At 38.9% G+C, this 15,721-nt stretch overlaps 2 protein-coding genes and 1 non-coding gene across 3 annotated transcripts; 1 reads left to right on the top strand and 2 right to left on the bottom strand.

Annotated features, from left to right (window-relative positions):
* Nucleotides 1–19: 19 nt before the first annotated feature.
* On the bottom strand, nucleotides 20–2,176 carry Vamp7 (vesicle-associated membrane protein 7). The gene is made up of 6 exons (NM_001242527.1): nucleotides 1,975–2,176; nucleotides 1,261–1,472; nucleotides 1,015–1,152; nucleotides 725–886; nucleotides 553–645; nucleotides 20–480 (listed from the first exon to the last, which is right to left on the bottom strand). Exons 2-6 carry the CDS (start codon nucleotides 1,462–1,464, stop codon nucleotides 412–414), a joined length of 666 nt encoding a protein of 221 aa, NP_001229456.1. The 5' UTR covers nucleotides 1,465–1,472; nucleotides 1,975–2,176; the 3' UTR covers nucleotides 20–411.
* A 481-nt stretch (nucleotides 2,177–2,657) lies between these two features.
* LOC724919 (mitochondrial amidoxime reducing component 2) lies at nucleotides 2,658–7,860 on the top strand. The gene is made up of 5 exons (XM_026438947.1): nucleotides 2,658–3,071; nucleotides 4,885–5,186; nucleotides 5,883–6,161; nucleotides 6,244–6,521; nucleotides 6,633–7,860. Exons 1-5 carry the CDS (start codon nucleotides 3,062–3,064, stop codon nucleotides 6,793–6,795), a joined length of 1,032 nt encoding a protein of 343 aa, XP_026294732.1. The 5' UTR covers nucleotides 2,658–3,061; the 3' UTR covers nucleotides 6,796–7,860.
* Nucleotides 7,861–8,199: 339 nt separating this feature from the next.
* Nucleotides 8,200–8,270, bottom strand: Mir6060 (microRNA 6060). Its single transcript, NR_127335.1, has one exon. It is a non-coding gene; the product is annotated as a microRNA 6060 (primary transcript).
* Between the last annotated feature and the right edge of the window lie 7,451 nt (nucleotides 8,271–15,721).

The following is a 15,721-nucleotide window of genomic DNA, read 5'->3' as shown; positions in this document are numbered from 1 at the left end:
GCAATAAATACTAGTATTGTTTTATTTATTTCTTTTTCCAGTTATTTATTTTTATTTATTTTTTTTTTTTATTTTTTTTTTACAGAGTTTATTCGTAGATGTGATGTTAAAATTACATTTGTCATTCGAGAAATATCGACGGTGTTTATACTTTTTCGGTAAGATAATAAAAATATTAGAAGGATTACATATTTATATTTATACATTTTCTAATATTATTTTTTTTACATAACTTTTATCTTGTTGTAAAGCCGTAGAATTAAACGATATTTGTTTAGTTTCTTTTCAACTTAGTATAAATTAGAAAGTAAAATATACATTGTACGTGTATTTTTTCGCAAATTGGCTTCGATTAAATTCTTATCACAATTTAAAGACACAATTTTTGTGTTTGAATATTACAAAAATAAATTAATTTCCAACGCATTTTGGCCATGCCAAACCTCCACAAGATATTGATACAATAACGTATACGACAACCTACGGGATTTATAAAATTATTTGCATTTGAAAAAATATATTACATTCGGTTGATTTGCATTTACTACTCACAATTAAAATGGCAGCAACTATAACGTAGATTTTAACATTTTTCCAAAATAAGGAGCGTGCCAAATTCCTACTTGTTTTCCTAAAGGTAACCGACTAAAAATACGCGAAATGATTATTTATTCGCATTCGTGAGAATTATAAGTTTTACAACTTTTAAATTTTAACAACTTACGTTGGCAGTTAAATTTTCAGTCTTGTTTACAAGTAATTCTAACCGTTCTCCTCGCATCGCAACATTATCAATATTTTTGCTCATTATGTCCTTTAATTCGTCCAGATCGCCGAGAGCATTAGCTAATACATCGATTTCTTGATTGGATTCGTTGTAATGTTTCTAAATAAAAAGAAAAATATATATATATATATATATATATATATATATATATATATATATAGCAAAATATATTTTATTGTAATTTAAAAATGTATAAATGTAATTTAAAATGTATTTATTTTTCTTACCATCGTACTGGCTAAAGTTCTGGCAAAATCTGTATTCATTGCATACGGAACTGCAGTTTGCGCATCTTGACCATAAGCAGCTAAAAATCTTCCTTTCATTTCTGCAAGATACAAAAATGCTCTGGATCTTTGGAAATCCTATGAAATAAAAGCAGTAACCGATGAATTATATGATAAATATCTTTTTAATGGGCATATATATGTATATATATATATATATATATATATATATCTTTGATTACTTACAGCATCTGTGGTACACATATAAATAATGTTATTTTCACAGATATAATGAAATAAATACTGTCCTTGTGAATACGTAAGTTTGTCATTTTGAGGTGGAATTTTTGTTAGAATGTTCTCTGTTACTTCATCAAAGTTTCCAGTACACGAAGCATATTTTGCTAATATTGTTGTTCCTCGAGCCACCACGCTATATAAAATTGGCATGATGAATACTGAAACGAGAAATAAATATTAATCTTAATTTATAATCTCTTTACTTTTAAACATTAATGAATATTAAGTCTTTTATCCACAAAAATTTCACGAAAAAATGATAAATTTGCTTTTGTTTTTTTAAGAACAGACTTTTCTTATCTGTTATCATGCTGAGTAATACTGAAAACATTACAGTTTACAGAAGACTTTGCTATATCGATTTATACAAGATATGTATAATATATAAAAAAAAAGTATTAAAATTTTCAGAAAATCAAAAATTATGAAATTTTCAAAAAGAAAACAATAAAAAATATCAATTCTATGTTTCCAAAATAAGACGTCATAATTTCTAACCTATAAAAAAAGTTCCTTCTTTGTAAAAGTTCTTTATAAATTTTTTATAAACAACATTTATATTCAAAAGATGCCATTGGGATGCATTAAAAATAAGATAACTTTACAATGACCAACATTTGAAATTGACAAAATCAACAATTGTTTATTTTCGTGACCTACCTCGATCACTTGGATAGCGCGAACAGAAATACGATCGTGCACTTTTTCAATATTAGCCTTGAAGTAACTATTGTTCTCACTTTTAAACTAGTATTTATGAGCAACAGCAATTGATGAACGAACAATTAACTCATATGAACTGTTCTATGATGCATCAACAACGTCAAAGTCTATCTGTGACACATGACAGTTGATTACTACTAAAAATGTATTGGTCTGCTAGCATGCGCGCTACTTGTGGCGGGTATTTTAAAAAACTTCATTGATTTTTTTATCTGTTTATAAATTATTAGTTTAAATAATTTAATATTATGCTTAAAAATGTTTAAGAAAATTAGAAATGCTTTTAAATTTAGAAATTTAACAGTATATTTTAAAACATTTACTTTTTTAAAATATGTTTTCTAATTAATTTGTTAAAAAAGCGCTTAAAAAAATGAAAGAAATCTCTTATATTATTCATATTATTTACATTATTCTACATACGTTTTAGAAACTTAACTTTTCTCTTATTTATAATTCATAATTCGCACTTTCGTATAAATTTTTATTTCTACGAACAATTACAACCAATAAAAAGATTTATATAAAGAAATTACTTCAAAACATAGTTATCTCATTATAAATTTGATTAGGATTTCCCTAATATTTTTTATTATTTTTTTTATCTTTTTTACATCTAGTTTGAATTTCGCTCCAAAATATGGTGGAGTGCAAATGTTCAGAAGGCTTGAAAACGGCGCGTGATTGGTCCAAGAGGCGCATGTCAATAATAAATGTGCTAGTTTTCTAATTTTCTCAACTGCGCACAGTCACACGTGGTCGCGTGGTGATCAGTGCACCGATGTTCTTACTACAATGAGGAAGAGAGGAAGCAAAGGAGTAAGCGTGGATATATAACGGCATAACGGTGTTTTTGATGCGAGAAAGAGACACAAGTGCGTGCATACTGAAATCTAGTCAGTTTCAGTACTTTCAGTACCAGTACGTCGTCGACTGGTAGAGACCATCTTTGGATCTCTCGTGATTGTTATCAACGATTGTCGCCTGTCTACCCTTCCTTCTGTGAACTCCTGCAATATTGGCAATGATAATGGGTAAATATATTATTCATAAGTAAATTGTTTTATGTCATAATTTTTAATATGTTTTTAGTCATAATTTATTATGCACTAATAATTTAATTCTGACGAGCCTTAGAATCTTTCACAGATATTGATTTTATTATGCCAAAAATGTATTGAGATAAATTCAATTTGTTACATTTTTTTTTAATTTATTTAAATTTAATTAGCTAAAATTGTGGATATTTAATTATAGTATATTTATAATTGTAGACTATATATCAAAAAGAATAAAAGCCACGATATATACGACATAAAGGGAAAAATTTTTTTACATTGTTATTTTGTTATTTTGTGATCGAAATTTTTTTATGATTTATTATTCTGTTTTGGTTTCTTAATGCAGACTATCTAAGTATAGTTCTCATATCTACGATAGATAAGCTTATATCTTCATCGTGCAAATATTTGCACGAATTGAATGATGTAATTTCTTTCAGAAAGCGTTAATAACATTCAATCTTCAAAACTTAAAATCGCCGTTATATATTTCTATATTCAGTTGTACGTTGGGAAGCAACGCCCTTGGTATTGATTTCAGGGTCCGTTGTCTCCCTGCACGATTTTCATGCCTCGTACGAAATACTTGAAAACAGCAAATCGATACGAAATATATCCACGATATATATAGATTCCATAAATTATATAACAATTGCATAAAAGATGATCCGATCGAGTTAAAGAAGATTTAATCGTTAAATGTGTATCATTATATGTGTATAAGATATACAGATAAACGAGAGTATATGTTATTTAATACACTTCACATTATTATCACAAATCAAAAGTAATCTCGATATATTGTATACTCTTCGTGTTATTCTTAAATTAATATTCGACGCGAAATATTGATCCTTTAATTTTATTTCTCGATGATCAAGAATAAGAAGAAAAATAGAAGCACATTCTTCGTGTATTCATTTTCAAAAGACCTTTGTAAGATTTTTTTTTTTTTTTCAATATTGTAGACAAATTATACAACACGTACTCCTGGTCAATCGTGATATTCCGTTACGTTCCGTTCCAATTTTCTCACGGACGAATGGATGTCACCTCGAATTTCAATCTATATTTCATTTATTTCCTGCTGGCATTCTATTCGTTCGAATACCGTTAATCGCGTCATGCGCATCGTTGTTCAATTTGTATCGCCAATTTTTTTAAATCTAATATAAGATGCAAGTATAGAACGTGATTGAAGATTCCATTGAAAAAAAGATACCTTCACGTGAATTAATTGAATTAATCTCAAACGATTTGCAATTCGATCCAATCGGATTCCATATATCGCTTGAAAAAAGTCTGACAGCACTTATTATCGACGCCTATTTATTGGATGGATTTTACATAGCTGCAAAAAGATCTCACGTTCCGATACAAATTTAGCAATCAAAGATACTACATCAGAAATGAGAATATCCTCGGGATAATATTATTCCTGATATTTGTTTTTCCCCGCAAATAACTTGCTGCATTCCCCACACATTCTCCGGAACATTCTCTTAGAATTAATAAGATGTAACATTAATAATACATAAGATCCTATGAAGAGAAATAGAGAAAAATCTAGAAATCGTCTAATTTGATATTGCAACAATTTCAGATGGTAAGGAACAAAATCTATCTAGCTTTAAATTCAAATCCGTGCCGGCAACGCTGCTTTATCAACGTTGTTATCCGAACGTTGGATCGTGGCCAAGGAGGCACGAGAACAATTTCACAACGGAATCGTTTTGCATGGTCACTTGACCGTAGATAATTAATCGGTGAACGTTTCGTGGAACAGACAGAACGCGGCTCACGTACGTGTCTGCGGCCGTGGTCGGCGCCGGAACCGTGGTCGTCTTCCTTTGGTGGTGGTGGTGGTCGAAGAGGCAGAAGGAGAAGCCACCCTCGCGATGGCGGAAGGTCGGCGAGTTGAGCGACCTGGTCGTGTATCCGGTCAAATCGCTTGGCCCGGTTCGAATGAACACGATGGAGTGCACGAAGCTCGGCCTGAAATCTGGCTGGCTGAGGGATCGCACGCTGATGGTGATCGACTTGAACGGGCACTTCGTCACTGGCAGGCAGAATCCAAAAATGGTGCAGGTAAGAGAAAGAGCAATTCTTTGGGGGAAAAGTATCGAGTTTCCCTTCGAAAGGATAGTTTGATAGAAGAAAGAGAGAAAGATTAAATGGATTTTTAGAGAACGAATGATTGTTATCTAGCACGCGATGAAAACGATGCAATTATTTTTAACCATCGTAGCAAATGATAACGTGAGTTATCATAGATTATAATCTGACTATCGCTCGCGAATAGAAGCAGAATCTTTTTATAGAAGAAAGAGGAAAAGAATTGCGTTGCGAAAGCCGGTGAATGGATTATAAAGATGGATCGATAATCACGCACCATATTTTTCTATCTCGAACTCGCGTATTCTTCACGAATCGTTAACCCTCCTCGTTTACACAATCTTGAACACCATCAATTTGGTTTGAGCTTCCTTTACTGCTCGGACAATCGATTTAGGAAGCACGGAACTTTTGTAATCGGGATTAACGAGCTGTTTTATCGTCGTGAAAATTGGAGGAAAAATTAATCGTCGAAGGAATTGGACGCGAGTAATTAATTTGAGTATCGCCTTTCTTTTCCAGCCTTTTCTCTCCGCTCTGATTCTAACGCCGTTTTTCAAAATATTGAATATATTCGAAACTTTTGGCATTTCTGTTTTGCGAATCATTCTCGTTCTTAAATTCAAAGCAGGAATCAAATGAAAAAGTGAAATTTACTATGATTCGAAGGTGATACCTAAAGTTTCCGGAACGATTCTCACGCTCTCGGCGCCTGGAATGATATCCTTGTCCATCGATTTGTCTCGAATCCAAGGGAAAGGGTTTCGCGTAGCAGTTTGGGGCCAACCGGTGTTCACCCGTGATTGCGGCGAGGAGGCCGCCAGATGGTTGTCCCGATTTCTTCTCCAGGAAGATACCGGATTCAGATTGGTGTATTATCCATTGGATTATCCAACGAGAGAGATCAGGAAGAGCAACAGGCAGTGGTTGCTGACGCCGGACGACACTGTAAGTTTCGTCGATCGAATATTATAATTAATTGAACTGACAATTGAATTGAAAATACATCATAATCTAAACAATGATACAGGGCGCGTATCCAGATGCTACCAGCTACTGCTTGATAAACGAAGCGTCGGTGACCGACCTGAACACCCGATTGGAGAAGCCAGTCAACCCTGAACAATTTCGTCCCAATTTCGTGATCAAAGGTGCGTCCGCTTACGAAGAGGATACCTGGGGCTGGGTGAAGATCGGCGACGTGATCTTCAAAACCGTCATGCCATGCACCAGATGTATCTTTACCACTGTGGATCCGGAGACGGGAACGAAGAATCCAAAAGCGGAGCCGTTGAAAACTCTGAAAAGGTTCACCGATCTTTCAATGATATCCTAACTTTGTTTTCATTTGTCACGAAATTCTTAACATTATTGCAAGTATTGTACTTACAACGTTTCAATCACAACGATTTTCCACAGTTACAGACAAATAATGGATCCAATTATCCGCCCGTTGGTCGGCGAGAGTCCCGTACTGGGAATTCACCTTGGACTGAGGAATTCTGATGGCATCGTGCGAGTAGGGGATCCAGTTTACGTCGGTTTGCCCGAGGAGCAACCGCTGTTGATATCGCCACCCTAGCTACACCGGTGGGCTTCCTGCGAGGACGAAATTTTCGTCCTCGAGGAAGCCACAGAATCTACGAAGGAGGATACTTTGTCGACCGAATTGACGAGCAGCGAGGATTCGTAGCGTTGTGAAAAGAAAAAATGAAAAAAAAGGAAAAAAGAGAGGAAGAGGATTATTAAAGTGGGCCTACGAGGACAATCGTTCGTGAGAAGGAAAATTTTGATTGAAGAATAATATAAACGCGATAATGGCGTGGTATTCAATGATACTACGATATTTTCAGGATAGTTATATTTGCCAAATATTCCGCTTTGATGAAGCGTTTATCAAAGACGCATAAAGACGTTTGATAAAGTTTTCGAATATTTTTGCTAAGTTTTACTTTTAACCAATCGAATCGTGAATCAAATACCGATGAAATATAATGGTGTCGATATTCATTTATATTTGTATTCGATTATATAATAGGAATAAGGAGGAAAAAAAATGGCAGGAGAATTCTGAAATTGAATGTAGGAAAGGAGGAAAGAATATTTGAATTTTACGACAATTTGTATTTATTTATTTACACTACAAAATAACAGAGACGATTTACAATAAAAGGAATAGCACGTTCAATTTCGAGGATAGACACACATTTTATGCATCGTTCGAGGATGACCATTTTTTCTTTTGTCTCGCCTAATATTCTCCAAGATGAAAGATATCTATATATCGTTCTATCTCGTGCGCGACAATTAAACGGTCGAACGAATTTCAAGCTAATAATAATTCTGTACAACAGCGAGAATCTGTTTAGTTTAGTTTAGAGATGGTAACCGCAATCACCGCAGCGGGTTGGCAGCCCTTATTATTATACGTGTACATCGATATCGGGAGGAAAGAAACAATGATTGGCACAGTTGTAAGAATACCAAGAACAGCTATATACATTTCAATACCAACGCGAGACTTTTACCTCGAATTTGCGTCGATTCTTTTTCGAATATTATCGATCGATCTTCAGATTTCAGAAGTATTGCGCCAAAAAAATTACAAAAATCGTATTGAATTTTATTTGAATTTAAAGAGAAAAAAGAACAGAAAAGAAAAGGAGAACACCATTTTCGACGAAAGTTCGAGCGAAACGAATCTCGCGAGGTGTAAACTTCCTAACCGCTACGTAAGTAACCACAAACTAAGTAAGAAAGGTCTATGTAACTACGCATAAAACAAAAAAAAAAAGAAGAAAGTATCAAAAAAGAGAGAGAGAGAAAGAGAGACAGAAATATTGGAGAGGACGAGAAGTAGGAAACGAAGCACGGGGGTCGAAGAACAAAAGATATGGATGGCCGCCGCGTGGACGTGAAGTGGAGGACGCGAGGTTAAATTATTTTAACGGGACAAAGAGAATCCGATAGCAGCATCGACGAGGCGGGTTTGGATCTCGGGGACAAGGGGGCAACGCGGTTGTTCACGTTGCCAACGTCGTACCCGTGCTCCTTACTCGACAATCACGGCCCGGGAACGGTGGTTCCCGAAAGCGATTCTTCGATTCATCGTCGGGCAGTTTTTTTTTTTTTTTTCTTCCCTTACGCTTTGATATCCTATCGCGCGTTTATCCCCTAAATGATGGAAGTGATCAGTCTCGCCTTGAAGTTGACGATGCGTTCGCTCGTCGCCGCCAGGCGCTGAAAACAAACACAATTTTGTATTATCGTATCGTATCTCTCTTCGAACGAATTTCGAAGATTTGAAACTTGGACGGGGAAATGGATCTCTCTCTTTTCGTTTCTTAAAAATCTTTAAAATCTCCTCTTCGAATGATCGAAATGATTCCTCGAGGAATATCAATCGATCGATTTGGTTCCATGTTTCTATGAATTATTCCCCTGTCAGAGAGATCGATTTCCGCGCTTGGCCCAAGGACAGGAACGTTCGCAACGCTTTCGAGGAGACGCTTTCGACACTTTTTATTAGACGGTTTCACCGTGGCAAGAAACAGATTATCGATTATCGGTTTAGGGCCGGCTCGATCATTGGGATCCCAACTCGCGCCAAGAGTTGGCTGCTCGAAGTTTTACGGAAAGCAGACAGATTCCACGCGTTGCGCGAAGCGTGAACGCTTTCGAACGAATGTTTCTCGCCGGCGAGCGCATTCGACGAAGATGCCGTATAACAAGCGCGATTAACTTTAACAACTTAACGTACGAGCTCCATCGTGATAAATTCATCTCTCTCTCTCTCTCTCCATACTGCGTTGCTTTCTCTGGTTTTCTCGCGAGCCTGAATGAAATAAAAGAGACGTGGAGAGCGAGTTAATTGCGAGTAGGAGAAAAACAATAAAACGCGGAATAACATCGTAACCGGATAGCACGCTCGTTTTTCGGCTTCCACTTTCTTCCCCAGCTCGGATTCCAAACGAAACAACTCGTGGAAAAAAGAATATGACGCACCGAGTTTCTCCTTATTCTCAATGAGAGTAACACGACCGATCGATTAATTGGACCTAATACATATGAATGAATCGATTCTCCGCTGCAATTCTCCAAGAGAATTAGACGAGATCGCGATCAATGGCCTGTATCGAATAGTTGCCGTTCGTTGCTTCTCTAGTCGATCGGTTTCGCTTTCGTTCAGAATTCACGTTCGTTCAGCGCTCGAGAGTGAAACGTGATTCGCGAGCGGAACGTTTGATCGGTCTATTTATATATATATATATATAAATATATATACACGTACGTGGCATGTCAACGCGTTATGATATCTGGAGCAAGACGAACGATTGTTGTATAATTCATGAGTTTGAAAATTTTCCCAAACGGTGTTGCCTCTGTGTTTCGAAATTCTATCGATCGATAGATATACGTTAGCCCATGCAGGAATTAGAAATAGTTTCGAAAAGTTTCGATGGGATCGAAAGCTATGTATATATAACGAGGCAATTGTTTCGAGGTCGAATCATTCGTTAAAGATCGAGGATGGCAGGAAGCGATCGTGTCTGGTCGTATCGCGTGTCAGCGTGCTATGGCAGCTTGCATAAGTTAGGCCGGCAAATGGACGAGCTGTTCCATAGAGAAAGTCGCTTACATTTTTGCTTTCCATCGATTCTGACTGGGGTTCCTTACGTAATCGGCCGGTTTTGTATCTAGAACGACAACACGCCACGCTTTTTTTGCGCGACTTTCGGCTCTTTTTCCACGCGAAAAATTTGGTCCACGCGAAATTTAAAATATCCGGGAAAATTCGACGATTCTTTCGATTTACGATTATTAATTATTGAGATTACAAACAGGCGAGGATATCAATTTCATATCAAACTATCGTTGCGAATCATCGAGATGGAATTGATTAATTTTCTTTTTTTTTCTTTCGATCATCATTACGATATTTATATTATTACGGTATCTAAAAAATCAGGATGCGTCAATCTTCTTACGTGCATCATTACATTTGGAATGATGATTCTAATCGCTCGTCTCTATTTCTACGTTCATTTATTCATAGAAAATTGCGAACGTCCTGTTTATGTAAACGAAAGGAAAAAAAAAATAATTCTTTTTTTAATATCAACGCGGTTTCACTTTCGAAAAAATCGATTACGTAAAAGCGGACTAAGAAAAAGAAAAAAAAAGAAAAGAGTTAAAAACAGATTTCTTTCTTTTTAAAAATAGAATTCAAGAAGCGAATCTGAACGAGCATCGTCACCGGCCAAAAAAAATCTTACGGAAAATCGTGCATATCCGTTTCGCCGATCTACAATCGACTCTTTTTCGCGCAAAAAAATTTCCCTCCTCGCGCTTCGTTGAGCATAATCGATTTCGCCGCGATATCTAATCGTCGAGTTATCACTCATTCTTCCCATGAATAGATATATATAGCAACAAAAAGAAATCTCCATCATTTATCTTTATTATCCGATCAGCTTCAACGATAACTGATTTATTAAATCAATATTCAGAGAGAGAGAAGAAAAAGACAGATTTAAATCCAAATTATTAATTATCGCGATAATAAGAATCTCTCATTCGAATTATCCTATCATTTATCTTCATTAACGCTTCATCGATTAAATCAACATTTCACGTGGAAAAAAAGATCGTCCTTATTCGATCAATTATATCATATATAATAAATCATAAGAGGAAGATTACTCACGAGAATGAGATCCTGTATAAGATTGGCAATTCCTCTGTTGGCGATGACGAAGAGCCTGGTGACCGGCCCCGGGACCGCCTCGTGAATCCCATCGGGTTCCCCTCCCTCGCCACCCGACGAAGAATCCAGGCGACTTCCGCTTCCGGCTACCACCTGCAAATAGCCGAGCCACCCAATTTAATCGAACCAATTCTAAATGAGCGAGATCGTTCTCGCGGAGAGTGAGAGAGAAAGAAAGAGAAAGAGAGAGGAATGACAGACGAGATCGCGTGAATCGAGTTGAAGAAAGAAGAGAGAGAAAAAAAAAATTGGAAATTGGCGTGTAGTGGCAGCAACAACAACGGCTCCAGCATGTCTCCAGTTTCTCAGCGCTATTCGACACTACGGTGCTCGTAATAATCATCAATCTCTGACCTTCCTACTTGCTCGTTACGTTATCCATTTTTTTTACTGCTACTGATCCTTGCGTGCGCTCCTTCTTCGTTGCTTCGTGACGTTATTTATTCGTGGCATTTTCCGACTTCTTTATCGATAGGATGCCCATACGCTCGTAGTTGAAACATGATGTTTTCGTCTTCGATTCCGTTGTAATTTCGAGATCGTATGGACAGCCTACACGTGCACCGAATACAATATAATGTACAATAGAGGATGGTTTCACCCAGGGCCCAGAAAGAGATAGATAGATAGATAGATAGAGATAGAGAGAGAGAGACAATAAAGATTACGGTGATAATTTACAGACAGCGTGACGCACGCCCGATCGAAATTATTTACTTACCCTTAACTCAAGCGGTGACTTGGATCGATCGAGGAAAGTCGCGCGTCACGCACCGTGCGTCATCAATTTGCTACCAAGAATTACTCGTGTGGTGGAGACGAGCGAGCCGGCCAGACGACTCGGCCGAGGTGCGAGAATCTCGTGTCGGGGGAAAAACGCATCCTCACGGCAACGGGGAAATGGAAGAAGAAAACTCGCGGTGGGCGGACTCGTCTGGCCGAGGCTCTTTTCCCTCTTTGCTCTTTTACGACCTTAATTAACGGAGGTTTATATGTATGTACAATACATACGTATGTACAACGTGATGTGCAATGATGGAGAGTACGAGAGTACGAGATCAACAACAACAACAACAACAACAGTAAATAAAAACAACAACAACGAGAGAATCGATGAATGGCTGGCCTGAAACTCCTGAGGCGGGGAGTCGTCCATGGTTGCTTCGCCGAAACGTCTTTGAGTCTTTAGCTGTGGTTTGTCGGTGTCGCGTCGGGACCGTTGGCCGGGTGGAGGGAAGGAAGGAAGGAAGGAAGGGAGGGAGAAAGCCGCGAAAGGAACGAAAGATCGATAGGAGTCGCTTATTCGGGGATTGCTAGAGTGTTAGAGGGAAAACATATATATTCGAACGATTGAAGGTATCTTTTTTTTTGAATCTATTTTCATTGGAATTCTCTGTAAACGTTCTTTCAATCGTTCGAAATACAGGAATAACAGGGATGAAACACAGGGATTGGTTAGTGACAACGATGATGCATCGCATCTAACAAGATCCAGTCTACTACAGAAATCGACGAACCGTGCACCAGCCTCCTTCTATATTCATATATAACAACTTAATAAGATCGATTAAATGGTGGCGCACAATTCATGCACGATCGCAAGGTAAGCGGGATAAGTGGCAGAGAGACGGAGAAGAGAAGCCGGTAGGGAGAGAAAGAGAGAGAGAGAGAGAGAAGTTACACGTTCAAGAGGTTAGGTAAACGGAAGACGGAGAGCGAGCAAAGTAAACGAGATGACGTGGAACGAGCAACAGGTAATCGTTAGTCACGTGCAAAGAATACATGGCATGCCGATATAGGATTGTGGTTACATTCGTTATTTACAGACGTGCAAAGTATTTCCTCCCACGTTATATATATATATATAATATAATACAATACTCGAAAATATAAATCTTGTTTCCGAGAAAAAGTAGTCTTAGAAAATCGGATGCATATCTCCCCGAAAGATAAAGATCCCCGAACCGAGAGGATTATCGGAAAAGGAAAGCGAAGAGAATTCGAACAGACGTTAAATCTAAAAGCAACCGAGCCATGCCTCCGTTCGAAAACATTGGTAAGTAGAAGAAAATCCCTTCACCGAGTGGACAAGCGAGTGTGAGTGAGAGAATATACACGTAGAGTAGAAAGAGACGCCGAGAGTAGACAAATAGAGAGTAAGAGAGAGAGAGAGAGAGAGAGAGAGAGTAGTCTCGGCAGTGTCCGTTCGGTTCTGCTCGGAAGGATTGGCGTACCGGTGGTAGGTTGCCGGCTCCTGACGCGGCCGGTGCGCTGGTCGAGGATCCCGCCGTGGTCGAGGAACCAGCGGCAGCAGGGGCGGCACCTTGGGGAACCGGGCCCAAGTCCCGTGAAGCGCTTAAACCGAGCCCTAGGCTCTGCGTACCTGCCACCACGCGGTACACCGTGCCCGCCGCTCTTGCCGCCCCGTCGGCCGCTTGCTAAACGGAAGAGAACAGACACACTTTCGTTTACTGATCCGTTCCTTGGGAGAGCAGCCTGTTTAGTTCGTTCTTTTCTTTTCTTTTCGTTCGTTCGTTCGTTCGTTCGTTCGTTCGCGCGTTTTTGCCCCTTCCGCTTCCGCATCATACTCTCGATCGTTGGACAAACAACGGGGATCCTGTAAAGCGGCTGAAATTGTTTCTTTAGCGACCTCTTTAGGACCAGCCGACCGTTTTCTCTTTCTTGTATCAATTGTTTTTTATTTTTATCGAATGTGTATTTATATTTATATATATTTGGATCGGTATTAGATATTTTTTTCTCTTTTTTTTTTGGTGAGATCTAGGGGAAGGATCTAGAACAGAGGTTGCGTTGGAAACGTTTCAATCTTTCGTGGCTAGGATTTTAAGGAAACGAACGGCAACGTTTTACGACACCGTAAAAGGAGGTCGATCTATCGACTAGTTACGAGCGTGTTATTCACGATCGACGTGGGTTTTCCTACGTGGACAATGATAATCGGCTAGGGGACACGCGATAAGATGAGAATTCTCGATTTTTCCTCCGATCAATTGGGGGGGGGGGGGAGAAATCTCGTTTAACTGGAATTCAAAGAGAGAATAAAAAAAATTAATAACCGTTTACGCGATTCCGATCAACGAATTAATTTCGCAATTGAATTCTCGAACTCGGCACAGAAAATAAAGTCACGGATTTTTTTCTCTCACCGCGCGCATCCTGAGACGATGCATCGATTTCTCGTTTTTTCTTTCACTTCCCCCCTCTCTTTTTTTTTCCCCTTCATCTATCGAGGACGTCACGATCTTGTCGCTCATCCACGAGGCCGGGTTGTGCCTAGGTCAGGAACCTTGGAATAGTAACCAGCCACGATACAAGCAGGCAATTCGGTCGGTAGACTTTCACCTCTAGTATGCGCTAGATAGAGCAGACGCCCTTGCCGGTGTCCCCCTATTCGCCTCTTACTTGAATATTAAACTATCCGATTCGTATCTCGCCATTATCGATTATTTATTCCAACGTACAATCTTTTTTTTTATATCGGTTATTTTTATCAATCGCCATTTTCCCCTCCCTTGTATGCATTTGTATATATATATATAAAAAGCGAAAGAAAACCGATTTTTTCTTTTTTTCTTCTTGCAATATTCAATTGCAAAAATGGATCGCATTCTACATCCACGTCGCAAAGCGTCGAATGACTCATGCTGAATCTGAATTCGTTTTATATCTGTCATCGATTAAAAAGAAGTAGGAAAAATGGATAACACACACACAGGCGAGGATGATCCAACTCGATCAAACTTACCCTGAGTATGTCGAAGAGGAAGTTGCCGGATCCCGAGCCGCTCGATCCGGAACCGCTCAACCCGCCGAGACTGGAAAGGAACCTTTTGTTCCTGTTCTCGTCGTCCTCGTTCTCCACCTCTTCGAGAGGCGTCAAAGGCGCGACCGCGTCCGCCCCACCCTCCTCGTCCGCGAACTGCACTTTGACCTCGTTCTTCTGCGACTCGGCCACCTGTTGCACCTCGTTCGCCCTGTCCTCCGTTTCCGGGTTCACGTCCTGCAGAAGAAACAGAGGAACGGAGAAGCTTTCAAAGATTTCGTTTCTCTCTCTCGAGAGAGAGAGTGAGCGGATCATCCCTCGAAAGTAACGATGATCGTCATCGAATCACCCTGTCTTCCCTCGTCGAAAACACGCTATAACTGTGTTCGAACGACAGGTTATTTACAACGTGGATGTCATGGAAGAACATCGTTTGGATCGATTCGGAGTATCGGGCTCGATGACGATCGAGCAAAAAAAAAAATATTGCGTTCTTTTTTTTTTCTCTTTTTCTACTCGTGGCGACGAAGCATGAGACGCGCGTACTCGCGATGTCTCGTGATCGGGACGCGCATCGACATTTAATTTCAAGTTTTCACGCTTTTCACTACGTACTCGGCAAGAGGCGAGAGGGAAAGAGAAAAAAGAAGAAGAAGAAGAAGAAGAAAAAGAGGAGAACGTAAGAGAAGAGGCTTAGTAGAGAGCAGCTCGAGACGAGAATGGCTTTGATATATGGAATCGTGAATGACGAATTAAACAAATTCTATGTAAGTTTTCTTCTCCTTTCTCTTCTCTTCTCGATTCCTGTGAAAGATTGGAAGAGAGATTGATGGAGAGGGGGAGAGCGAGGGAGGGAGAGACGCAACGAAAGAAGGCGAACGATCGTGCGTCTCGAGAAGAATTTGATTGACGAGTCGTATGCATTGCGTCGATGGAAAAAGTGAACCGATTTCGATG

This window comes from Apis mellifera, linkage group LG2 (assembly GCF_003254395.2).
Source record: "Apis mellifera strain DH4 linkage group LG2, Amel_HAv3.1, whole genome shotgun sequence".
NCBI lineage: Eukaryota > Metazoa > Arthropoda > Insecta > Hymenoptera > Apidae > Apis > Apis mellifera.
Note: the sequence above shows the minus strand (reverse complement) of the source record. Positions and strands in the feature narration are given on the sequence as shown.